Raw genomic sequence first — 13,293 nt, 5'->3', positions numbered from 1 at the left:
GGGTACTATAGGTAGGCATGGTTGCTTATCTATTTATATACATAGTTTGGCAATTCAGTTAAACACTGTGGACTGCAGCCACAACATTTTGAACGTGGATAGTTCCGAAAAGGTTTATTTAGATTTTACATTAATATATAGTATTCAAAATATTTTTAATTGTTTTATTTCATTGTTAGAGTAGGAATAGTTTTCTAAGGCGTGCTATACCGCGATACTGCCCCCTCGCACGTATATCTTTGTCAGCAAAGTAGGGACTTGATGTTAAAAATGTGAAACCTGCCCCTGAAATGAAGTATCTTCACACTGCTGCTCCAAGGCCCAAAATGTCCAAATCTGTGCTGCATATGCTCAGTAGTGAAGTTCCTCCTCTGAAGACCAGAGGAAAAATGTTCACTCCTGAGAACAGGGTCATTTTAACATTTCTCTCTGGGTGTTCGTCCCCCAAACACCTCGGCCACCAGGGGGCCAAGTGCAGGTGCAACGTTTGCCCTACGGTAAAATCGGCCACGACTGTTTGTGCCTACATTCCTCTCAGAACTGCTGGAGACAGCAGGAAGACAGTATTAACTCTTTCCCGTAAAACGACGTGCCAGGTACGTTATCTTGCGGGGATGATGTATGGAGCGGGCTCACGCGCTGAGCTCGCTTAATAAACTCCAGGTGTCAGCAGTGTATTACACCGAGGACTAACGGCCAGGAACAGTGATCGAGCTGGATCAAATGCCCTAGGAGGGCTAATAGTGTAAAAAAAAAAGAAGTTAACATTTTTAGTAGTGAAAACATTTTTCAAAATATTATGTTCAAAAAACGGGGAGGCGGGGGGGGGGGGGGGCTTTCCCATCTTTCCCTAAAGTAATGTTAGAAAAATGTTAACATAACTGGTATCACCGTGTCCGTAAAAGCCCAAACGATAACAATATAACGTTATTTAACCAGCTCCATGAACGCTGTAAAAAATTAAAACTGCCCAAATTGCTGTTTTTTGGTCACATTAGCTCCCTAAAAAATAGAATAAAAAGTAATATAAAAAGTCGCATGTACCCAAAAATAGTACCAATAAAAACTACATCTCGCCACACAAAAAATAAGCCCTCACACCGCTCAATCGACGGAAAAATAAAAAAAAAAGTTATGGCTCTCAGGATGTAGGGATACAAAACAATTTTATTTTTTAATAAATAGTTTTTTATTAATAAAAAGGGGTAAAACATAAAAACAACATAGAAATTTGGCATTGCCGTAATCAAATCAACCCACAGAATAAAGTGAACAACATTTAGTTTTTACAGTACAATGAATGCCGTAAAAACGAACCCCCCTTAAAAAATGGCACACACTGTTTTCTTATATTATCAATAACACATTAATACACAGCGAGAAGACAACCGGGCTTATTATACATGAGCCATTTATGAAGGAGTCGGACAGTGTAAAAATAGGAGTCCGAGTTGGAAGTTTGCCTTTTCGACTCCATAAGCCTAATTCTAAAGTCTACCCAAAAATGACTCATGTAGATTAGTCCTGTTATATCATCATATATGCCACCCACAGTATAACTGGAATAGTGTAGTATAATCTATCTATACTACAAAATACACTAATGAGCGTAGCGTTATTTTATTTTTGGACCTGCAGATTTTGCTGTAGATCCTTGGTAATCTAAACACAAGGATTTGCTTGCAGATTTTTACTACACCATTGAAGTCAATGGGGAAAATCTGCATCAAAATCATTGCTCTTTCCGCAGCAGAAATTGGCGTGCTGCAAATGTAAAAATCCGCACTGCAGGTAAATTTTTTTAATGCTCGAAATGTCCGCAGCGCGTGGATAAGATTTGTTGAAATCTCATCTACTTTGCTACTACTGTCATTTGCGGAGTATTTTCAATCCACAAATCGGGATGGAAAATCTACAGCAATTCCGCTACAAGTGAACGTAGCAGACAGTTTTGATAAATGAGACCCAATGTATACAAGGCTTCCATATCCACCGGAAGACTCAGTCTGGTAGGAGAACAACAGAGACCCCCGGCTGGATATGGGTGCCTAGGAGACAGACCCCCACCAAAAACGAAGCGGCAGAAGCGCTCGTGTGAGCGCTGAGCCGCTTTGTTTCTGTTCGGCTTTTTCCAGAAAGCCGATGTAGCGGTGTACGGTCTTAATAGAAAGTCTCCGAGCCCGTCCTCCGACACATCGGCTTTCCGAGAAAAGCCGAACAGAAACTAAGCTGCTCAGCGTTCACATGAGCGCCTCTGCCGCTTCGTTCTAGCGATCGGTGGGGGTCTCCGTGCTCGGACCCCCACCGATCAAAACTTCTGACATATCACTATGACATGTCAGAAGTTTGTTGAACGTTTAGTTACCCGTTAATCCACCAGAAAATATCATGTGTAGCTTTGCTTAATTTGTTAAAATGTCTTATGTATAAATATTCCTATACCGTTTCTGAACTGCAGCAAAGGCTTACCTTTCCACATACTGAGCTTTATATGTATCCCCTCACAGCGTGAAGACAATACAGTGGTTGTACCAGAAATAATACTTGGCTGTATAACATTGTATATACAGATGTAAAGGACACCGTACTGTTTTTTGTTTTTTTTGGCCTAAAGCCCAGAATTCGAGGGTACATAAATGATTGCCTTTGTGAAGTACCAAAAAACAAAAACAACACTTATCTGGATGAATAGCCAGTAAAAGCCTGAACAGCGAACTTCACACGATAGTGTTGGCGGACACCGGCTGGTTGTGTGTTCTGTGTTACGTCTCTAAGAAGATGAATGTGAAATACGACCCACATCCCCCTCTTCCACAGTAAAGACACATACCATTTGTGACACTCCGCACTTTGGCCTTCTTTTTGAAGTGCAATTTCAACTTCTTCTTTCCCTAAAAGTAAAAACCGAATAACGTCTCATTAAATAATAAGTTATTACATTATTAATGGGCCCTAAAACTTTATTTGTGTCTGTAAATCTGTATCAGTCAAATATACAGCTGTGTAGACCCAAAGCACGGCTTTTTGCACACGGCTGCCTCTCTTATTTGGATGGGCACACTTAATTCAACGCCTTCATAAACGCGGATGATATAGATGGGGTGTTTTGTATGGGGTATTTTTTTTTTATACTTTTTTTTTTTACTTTTTCCCATTTTTATTCAATCCCTTTACTAGTTTGTTGAATCAAGGATAGCAAGTTCCGGTCTACGTTTTAAAAAAAATAAAAAAAGGCAAAATAATGGCCAATTTTGCCTCACCCGAGTACAAAAAGAAATTCCTGTGCCCCACCAGGACGGTCAAACAACTTCCCTGAACCAATTTAACTCCACGTATCCCTTTCTTTAATAATAACAGCGTTAGACATTACATAAATTTGAGTGGGACAGACCTGCAGAACCAGACTCAGCCACATAGACAAGAGAGGCGCTGTATTGGGTACTGTAGTGTAGTGCCTCACTGCCCCTTTCTGTTGATTATGAGGGTATAGGGGGTATAAATCCACCATTCACATTCTGTGGCATTTTTATTGCATCTTAATAAATTTTTGTTTCTGTCCACGAAACAATAGCACATCTTATGGCGTGCTTTGGGCTTAAATTATCTGCCAAGTAAAAAGTGGAAATGTTCTGTAAAGTTTTTCACTTTGTACTGTAAATAGAAAGAATTAACAGTGTTGTGTATTAAAGGGGTTTTAAGATATTAAAGGGGTTTTGAGATAGAACTTTTATGTGTCAGCGATTTTAATCCTGGAATGTAATGCAGTTACTGTATTGGCCCCGTTTCCCGATGCTGCCATGCGGCACATGACTGGTGACGTCACTCTTTACCGGCTGTGTTTACCAGCCGTATACCGATCACGTGGTCAAACGGTTAAAAGTTTCTGCCTAGTATATGACACATCACTAGTGACATGATGTGTATGGGCTGTTCTGTTGTACATCCCATACACATTTGACAAGCGGACAAGCAAGAGCGCATGCGTGTTCCTGGCTGAGTCAAACAAGCGCATGCGCGTTCCTGGCTGTATAACAGAACAGCCCATACACAGGATGTCATTGGTGATGTGTCGTATACTAGGCAGAAACTTTTAACCGTTTGACCACGTGATGGGTATAAAGCTCGTAAATATAGCTGGCAAAGAGTGACGTCACCAGTCATGTGCCCCATGGCATCGGGAACCGGGGCCAATTTTGATACAGTAAGTGCATTATATTCCAGGATAAATATCGCTGACACATAAAAGTTTTATCTCGGCAAACTCCTTTAAGAATTCTTCACCAAAAGGATAAAACGACATCATAAGAAATAATTGCAAAACGTTTTTAAGAATCGAACAACCAAAAAGTTATCAACTCAAGTATTAGCGGTCAACGCACCTTCCATGGCATAGGATTTCTTTTCTGGAATGTCTTCAGTAATCTCACACATATCACTATAGGACCGCGCTAATCTCCATAAAAAGTCTTGGCGGTGGCCGAACTAACAAATAAAAGAAAAATGATTAATGGGTGTTTCATTACAAAGGGTTATTTAACAACATATAGAGTGAAAGTTATCGGCGGCCCAACGCTGTCTCTGCACTGCATGACCTATAGCCCATAGATACTTCATGCTCTGCCGAATGTATGGGCTAACCATGTCACATGACCCATGCCCAGCGTCAAGTCACATGAACTTTAATCTTTACAGTTTAAAGAATGTAAGTTCGCAAGTGGGATCGGGTCATGTGACATCCTTCGCCTTTATGCGCCATGCTTCACGTTCTGCTTTTGTTTTGTTTTGTTTTTTTAAAACCGGCTTTTCTGCTCCGTTGTTTGGTTCTGGTCTTGTGAAATTTGAGATTTGGAAACAAGTGCCAGATTATCGAATGCTGGATTAAAGGAATTTCTTGGTTTTGCAAACATTTTGCTAACAATCTGCCAATAATTACAGTTACTCTTGTTAAATAAGTCCAACATTAATAAAGTAGGACTAGGAGTCCGCAACAAAAAATATATTTTACCAGTAATTTATTACTACACAGTAACTGGAATCCTTCCCTCTTCTGCTCAGCATCCCCGCTGTGCAATTCATCAGAACTCTGGAGCAAAACTTTTAATTCTTCCTCTAAAGGGTCAGCAGCCAACATGGACGCTTCATCATCTGTAACTAGATCCACGGAGTCCCTCCGCAATGTCTTCACGGTTTCACAGCTTACTTCATCCTCCTCTTCCTCACTTGCCTTGCTACTCTCCCGGTCATAATCAGATTCGGCATTCGCTGTAGTGTAACTATAAAAGTAATAAATTACCAAAAAGTTTCAGTGTATTATAAACTATATAGTAACGGAAAATATTGATAAGATATTACACCCTAAATTAAAATGGTATTTCCAACTTAGACATGTCTGATAGATCCGGGACCTGCATCTATATCAAGATCCCCGTCTCGCATGGTGCGGCTGCCGCAAGTTGCAGATTCCAGGCGGGGTCTAGTGCAGAGGGGGCCACACGTGTGCGCAGCTCTCTCCATTCTGTTCTATGAAAGCTACAGAAACAGTCGAGCAGCGCCTGCTCGGCTGTTTCCATACCTCCCACTGAACAGAATTGAGAGAGCTGCCTGGCCCCTTTCCATTAGTCCCTGCCTGGAAATGGCAGCTTGCGTCCAACGCAGCAGGCAAAACGCGCACCAGCCGAAATGGATCTAGACATTTTTGGCATATCCAAGTCAGGAAAACCCCTTCTATACTCAACTTACACCACTTTTAAGGCTATGTTCACACAGAGTTTTTTTACAAGTTTTTTTGACGCAGAAACCGCGCCGCAAAACTCGTCAAAAACGGCCCGAGAATGCCTCCCATTGATTTCAAAGGGAGGCGGAGGCGTCTTTCAATGGGAGGCAGAGAAAGCGTATTTCGCAGCGTTTTAGGACCGCGGCGCTCAATGTCCGCAGGTGAAATAGGCTGCGAAAAACGCTGCGAAAATCGGCGTGCAGGGAGAGGAAAATCTGCCTCAAACTTCCAAACGGAATTTTGAGGCAGAATTTCCGCCTGCAAAAAAGTCTGTGTGAACATAGCCTTATAATAAATCGAGGAATTATGAATGAAAAATAAATACATAATAAATAAAAATACAAAATATAAACGTCAGGAACCATTGACCTTTTAACAACATGCACTTTGAATATCATTCAGATATGTCACAAACAAAACTGCTGCAGCTTTTCCTTTTACTTTCCAGCAAATGTGATGAAGTTGTAAACGAAAAAGCTCACTGCCAACACCTCTCATATTCTTTATAGGGAATCTGTGAAAAGTTTTGAGCCCTGAAAACTGCTGACATACAGGACGGTAATCAAAGTGTAACGATACCGGTGCGGTCAGTCATTCCAGTTGCATGACCAAGAAATCTATATTTTAAAGGTCCCAGTCGCCTCTTCATGTTCAGTGCTCTGGGCTCTCCGCACTGAATGCTGCCGGACCCTTCCCTACATGTGACGGCTGTGGCATCCAAAAAGAGCTAGACCCATCATTCAATGCAGAGAGTGGCACTTGCAATTGCGGCGCAGGGGACATTAATACAAGGATTCCTCAGTCATGCAACCAGCATGACCGACACCACAGGTATAGTTACGCTGCTCTCCCAGTCCCGTATGTAGCGCTGTTAGCAGTTTTGAGGGCTCAAAACTGCCGACAGATTCTCTTTAAAATGCTAGTTTTGGCACGTAACCCTGCGTGTTTGCTCGTCACCGGATCCACATAATTTTATTCATGGTACACCGTAAACCGGTAGTAACCAATGGCATTTCGATTTATACGTAGGACATTCATCCGAATGAATCACTGAACCGGTTTCACACTGGTGTCAGAGTTTTTGTCGCACCTGTGTACATGCAAATATCGTCAATCGGAGCTTTGCTTTAAACCAAAATTCAAGGCCCATCGATTATACGTCCATGGTTCCCATTCTATAATCTACGTCACTATCTTCGAACAGGAGTGGTATTGCCATTTTAATTCTTCCGCAATTATAATTCCGACGACCAGCAAATCTTGCCTCGTCAATTTGGATGGGATTAATGTCCGTGCCAAACATTTAACCTCGTGAACGATGAGAACCAATGGCTCCAAACACCTTTCGGCACATATTATACCAGTCAGTTATAGGCTTAAAAATACTTTTCTGTTACAGTTGCTGATGTTCATGGGTATTTCCATTACAAAAATAATTATAATATTAGTTCTAATATTTCACACCAACTCAAAATTACTGTACAATTTGTTGTTGATGTTCGTATAATGAAAAAATGTGTTTCCTTTCGGAACAGTGTGTAAAGTCTGGCACCCATTACAAGGACCGTGAAGTGCAGGTCTGTTTTCCCCGCTTTAGTCACAGTTCCAAATATCTGCATCAAGAAGCTTATTTTTACGCAAAATTGCAACTGCGGTCTTTTCTGTCAATATAAAACTTCTATAGAAATCCAGCTGTGATGGGACCAGGGGAAACGTGTTTGAAGGAGTGTACATTTCACCCAGGTTCCGGTCTTATACGTATTAAAAAACAGCCGGGAGTTTTTGTAGCAAGTAAACGGTGTGTTTCCCTGCTCAATGCGCTTCATGTAAAACCTGTGAAAAGGGACTGACTGCTGGAGTAGGGAGAGTTGGGTTGGTTTCTACTCCATTTAGCGACTCCGCATATTTCGGATGATTGTGGCGAATACCCGCATAGCTGAGGTGTGCTTTAAAAAGGCAGAGTGTTCACAAGCGAATGGCTCTCTGATCATGGGACAAAGTTGTCGGGAGTAAAGCATCGGTGTGTTTTTGTTAGAGTCATTGAGCACTAGTCTCGGCACTCTTGAGTTAGCACCTTTATGTGTAGTTAGCGGCCAGATGGCCTTGGATTTTCTTTTGTACCGGTTTATGTTGCTTCTTCAACTGAATGAAGAACAAATTAAACCGGTTGCGGCCAGTTGCATCACATTTTACTTGAGTGGACTGTGTTCTTGCATTGTCTGAAGTACTAGTCTATCCCAGGAGAAGGCAATCCCGTGAGTTAATCCCGTTACGCAGCATTACAGCTGGTAAAATTTGTTACACACTTAAATGCTCCAAATGGCGGCTATGTATGCTTAGTAGCCAAAAATAAATGTCCTGGTAGAATGCACGAGGGAGGCTGGAAACGAACGGTAAACTGTACCTGATTGGCTGAGGGAGAGTAGCAGTTATTGTTCTGGTAGACTGCACGCTATAGTGTAAATGTGCTGGTAGACCGAGCGCTATCATGTAAATGTGCTATTAGACCGCACGCTATCATGTAAATGTGCTGTAGACCGCACGCTATCATGTAAATGTGCTGTAGACCGCACGCTATAGTGTAAACGTCTTGGTAAACTGCACGCTATAGTGTAAACGTGCTGGTGGACTGCACGCTATAGTGCAAACGTCCTGGTGGACTGCACGCTATAGTGTAAACGTGCTGGTGGACTGCACGCTATAGTGTAAACGTGCTGGTGGACTGCACGCTATAGTGTAAACGTGCTGGTGGACTGCACGCTATAGTGTAAACGTGCTGGTGGACTGCACGCTATAGTGTAAACGTGCTGGTAGACTGCGAGCTATAGTGTAAACGTCCTGGTAGACGGCGCGCTATAGTGTAAATATCTTGGTAGACTGCACGCTATAGTGTAAATGTCCTGGTAGACTGCACGCTATAGTGTAAATGTCCTGGTAGACTGCACGCTATAGTGTAAATGTCCTGGTAGACTGCACTATATAGTGTAAATGCCCTGGTAGACTGCACGCTACACTAGCACCTCTTTGACTCGGTTGTGGGCAGTACTTCTCAAATAGGTGCATTTCAGGCTCATGTTGGGATCACCAATCTCATTATCTAGCTCCCTTATAGTCTATTGAACATCGACACACGTCTTGATCTAATAGGCAGGAATACAAATATGCAATGATAAAGGACAGTTTCTTTGTTTACTGATGCTAATGATGCATTTCCCATATATACATTTTTTTTAACCAGTTTTCCGCGGCATTGTTGGAAATATTGTTGGGAGATACTAGTGGCAGATATCCCTTTCTGAATATAATTCAACAGCGGATTTGGAGAAGTAATGATTTTGTGTCTACTCCTGGCAACGTTTATGACCTTCTCATTAAAACAACCCCTTTCCATATGCCGTATTAGGACATATACACGTCATAAAGTCATAAAGTCCCTATGAGCCAGAACTTAGAGCATATGTACATGTACAAAGTATGGGAGCACGGCCCGCAAAATGCAAAACGAACGGACAAAATGATGGAACTTTTCTACGGCATGGAAAACCATCCGTAGCGCTACGGAAAGGTGTCCGCGTTCAATGAAAGTGAATGGGTCCATTTTTGCGTCCCGCAATTGCGGTCCGCAAAAACGGAGGTTTTTTACGGTCGTCTGCATGGGGCCTAAGAGAAACTCCCGGACCGGTACCCTCCATGCATTACACGGTCTGTCTTCATGAGAGAAGTATTTTCTGATGTAAAAATATTTGTCAAGTAAAAAAAGGGAAATTAAATGTATGATCAGTTTACAATCTGAACGACTGTACTGCTTAGAACGTGCAACATTATTTTATGAAATGTGGGAGTAGGACAATTTAAACTAAGAAAGAAAAAAAGACAAAGCGCACATACTGATGAACCAGTAATCACAAATGAAATGAGAAGCTGTCATCAAACATGCTGACCTGGTATAATTTTGCTAAGAGCATAACATCCCAAAAAGCGTACTCCAATAATCCACCTAGGTGGAATGGTTAGGGTGAGGTTGCAGCGCAAATTCTGATCCAAAAGCAGTGGTAGCCTCGATATGTATATTGAAGAGATTTGGAGAAAGAACGGAATGATCATTTCTACCGAACCTGATGAAGGGGCCAGTTCGGCCTTGAAACGCGTCGTTTTTATCTGTACAATTAAAACTCAGTTTGATTACGGCTGCGCCCTTGAATATTCAGTTTTTTCTCCAAATTTCTTCAATAGGACAACTTAACCCCTTAAGGACACGGCCAATTTTGGCCTTGAGGACAGAGCAATTTTTTTTACATTTCCCTCTTTGCATCCCGACGCTCATAACGCTTTTATTTTTTGTACGACGTAGTTGTATGAGACTTTGTTTTTTGCGGGACGAGTTGTACTTTATGTAGGTACCATTTTTTGGTACAATTACATTAGCGTTTAATTTCTATACATTTTTAATTAGATTAAAATGCAGAAAAAAAAAAAAGCAGTTGCGCAGCAGTTTTAATATTTTTTTTTTTACACCATACACCGATCATCATAAATAATGTTATACATTTGTTGTACAGGTTGTTACGGTCGTGGCAATACCAAATATGTCTATATTATTTCATGTTTTGGGACTTATATTTTAAAAAGTTGATTTATTATAAAAAATGTGTGTGTTTCTGTGTATTTTATTTACTTTTTATTTATTTATTATTATTTATTTTTTTACATTCATTTAACTTTTTTTTTTAAACCCATAAAGGGATTTATCATTTTGATTTTGTAACTGTAATATACTGGCATAGATCTATATGCCAGTACATTAGCCTGTTACTGATCGTACACAGGCAGTTGTTAGGACATACCTCAGTATGCCCTAACAACAGGAAATATGTTCAGACAGCCCTGGGGTCCTTCACTGGACCCTGGGCTGTCTGGCCATACGAGTTGTGGGCTTTGATCGCGTCACAGTTATTTTCTGTGACGCGATCAATGTGCAGTCCCCCCTCTTTGAACGCCGCGATCAGTTTTCATCGCGGCGTTCAAAGGGTTAACAGCGGAGAGAAGATGTTTCTCTTCTCTCCGCTGTCAGAGCGGGGCCGTGGCTGTGTATTACAGCCGTTGCCCCGCTCTCGATCGCGAGCACAGGGACGGCTGTCACACAGGACGAGTATGCTCGTCCTAATGCGCGAAGTGCTCGCCGCTCAGGACGAGCATACTCGTCCTGTGTCGGCAACCAGTTAAAGACATTTTTAAAACACTCCTATTTTTTGTCTGTTGCCATATTTAAAAGTTTTATGAAATGCCACAGAGACACTCTTGTCCATGGGTGGTGTCCCTGGCAGGGCTTTAAAAGACATTGTAAGGCCTCACGCCCACTTCAGTTATTTTCTTCAGTGAGCTATTCATATTTTTAACGGATAGGACACGGACACATTCATTTCCATGGGGCCTTGCACCCTCCCGTTGTTTTAACGGAACCGTGTGGTCGTTCCGACAAAAATAGGACTGGTCCTACTCCTGTCCGTTTTTGACGGAACAGTCTTGGCCATTTCATTCGCTTCGTCCGCTGAAACAACGCACTGCATCCGTGTGCGGTCCGTGTTTTACGGATCCGTCATTAGCGGACGTTCGATGGATGCGTATGAGGCCTGTAGAAATCACGATATACTGCAATACATTAGATCGCTGGTTCAAGTTCACTAGTGTGACTAACAAAAAAAAAAAGTTAAATACAGTAAAATAAACTTGTTTTTTTTATACATACAAAAGTCCTAAAAATGTTAAAAGATAGAAAAAAAAACCACCAAAAAAACCCACTTAAAACTGTAAAAAAAATAAAATAAATTAACATAACTGGTAATGTCACGTCCACAAAAGCCTGAGCTATTACAATATAACATTATTTAACCTGCACGGTAAATGCCATAAAAAAATAAAATAAAATTGAAAAGCACCAGAATCGCTGTTTTTCACCTCATCTGCCACAAAAAAGTTGTATGTACCCCAAAATGGTACCAATAAAGACTAGGATAGGTCATCAGTTGTCCCGTCGTTGACAACCCCTTACTTGAAACGGTCTGTTTGGCCAGTATAAATGCTGAACAGCGGGGTTTTTTTTATATTTTGCTCAAGTTATGGTTTTGGAAACTGCAAAAAAAATGTGCGCTCTAGGGTTTTGGTTTTGCAAAAAAAAGAAAAAAGAAATTAGACCGCCAAAATGGACTTCGAGGATCATCACGTAAAACAGGCAAAGAGAAATTAACTTCACTGCCATAGCATCGGCCAAAGAAAACATTCATACGGGTCTGCTCTGGAGCCAAGATATTTGTTTAGAGTTCTATCTTCATCATTATCTCAACTTCTATATTGTTTTTCTCCAGTTTTTTCACCTTTTGCCTTTTTTTTCTGCAAATAAAACTGTAAGTCAGGGAAAAATAAAAGCCATAGTAGACCGCAACGCAGAGCGAGTCCTTCTATAACACTCTAATCTCTATATGGCTGGCAATATTCCCAGAAATGCTATTTTGAATGGTTAACCCCCTTATAGACTGCATTATGTCTTAATACTGACCGCTGATGTAACAGCTGCAGAAGTGGAGCAAGGGTGTGACTGACGGACTAAGACACCAGAGAGAGTTCAGATGTGGTTTAAAACCTCAATGACCGCTCCTGCACAAAAAACAGGATGACTCCTTCCACAACCGGATTGTTCCCCAGGACCCCGATCTAAAATATAATACATGGGCAAAAGCATTTAGACCTCCTTATATGAAAGGGATTGTCGTGCATAGGCAACCCCTGACCATATGCCCTATTAGGATATATATGGGTGCCCCTCTACGAGCCAGAGTTGAGGTGAACTGGTTCTCGCTCTGGCAGACTCAACGACTGCATGTAGATGTATGGTCCATATTGCATCCATATTTACGGATCCACTAAAAAAAACAGGGAGGAATCTATGGTAATCCCCTGGCGTTGCTATGCAAATGTTTCCGTAATTACACATCCGTAGCCGTCAGTAAGTACGGAAGAGTATGAAGAGTCAGTGCGGTAATTACGGTAAAAAAAAAAAAAAAAAAAGAAGGACAAATGTACTATCATTTCTACGGCACGGACACCCATCCATAAAAGTACGGAAAGTTGTCTGTAACCCATAGAAATGAATGGGTTTGTAATTACGGATGAAATATACGGTTGGGTTAGTCTTCCCACAAACCTCATATTTCTCTATATCTCTAAACAGAAGTGACGCGTTTCAATCTAAATCAGTTTCCGATAGTTTATTATAAGAGAATTTTTAAACTAGTTCCATTGACAGGCTTTCGTTTGTTCTGATATCTATTGGACACATTTACTACGTAGCTCAGCCCTGTGACCGTGCAATAGATCTAGTTCTGCCATACAAAAGGAATGAACGGCAATATCAGGGACCCGTACAACGCGACGAGCTGTTCAAGGACGTCAAGCCTAACTGCTCTGTCGTGCGGCCCTGCGGGGAGGTGCGCTGAGCAACAATAAACTGAGCGCCCGTCAAGATG

General features: G+C 41.4%; 1 protein-coding gene across 1 annotated transcript in view; it reads right to left on the bottom strand.

The window, feature by feature from the left end:
• The window catches only part of RMDN3 (regulator of microtubule dynamics 3), an 86,850-nt gene that overhangs the window by 55,600 nt on the left and 17,957 nt on the right, over nucleotides 1-13,293 (bottom strand). The window contains exons 5-7 of the mRNA XM_075844940.1: nucleotides 5,006-5,273; nucleotides 4,380-4,482; nucleotides 2,831-2,891 (exon numbers count right to left, since the gene is read on the bottom strand). Coding sequence (XP_075701055.1) covers nucleotides 2,831-2,891; nucleotides 4,380-4,482; nucleotides 5,006-5,273 — 432 coding nt within the window. The remainder of the gene's footprint in view (nucleotides 1-2,830; nucleotides 2,892-4,379; nucleotides 4,483-5,005; nucleotides 5,274-13,293) is intronic.

Source organism: Rhinoderma darwinii, chromosome 12 (genome assembly GCF_050947455.1).
Source record: "Rhinoderma darwinii isolate aRhiDar2 chromosome 12, aRhiDar2.hap1, whole genome shotgun sequence".
NCBI lineage: Eukaryota > Metazoa > Chordata > Amphibia > Anura > Rhinodermatidae > Rhinoderma > Rhinoderma darwinii.
Note: the sequence above shows the minus strand (reverse complement) of the source record. Positions and strands in the feature narration are given on the sequence as shown.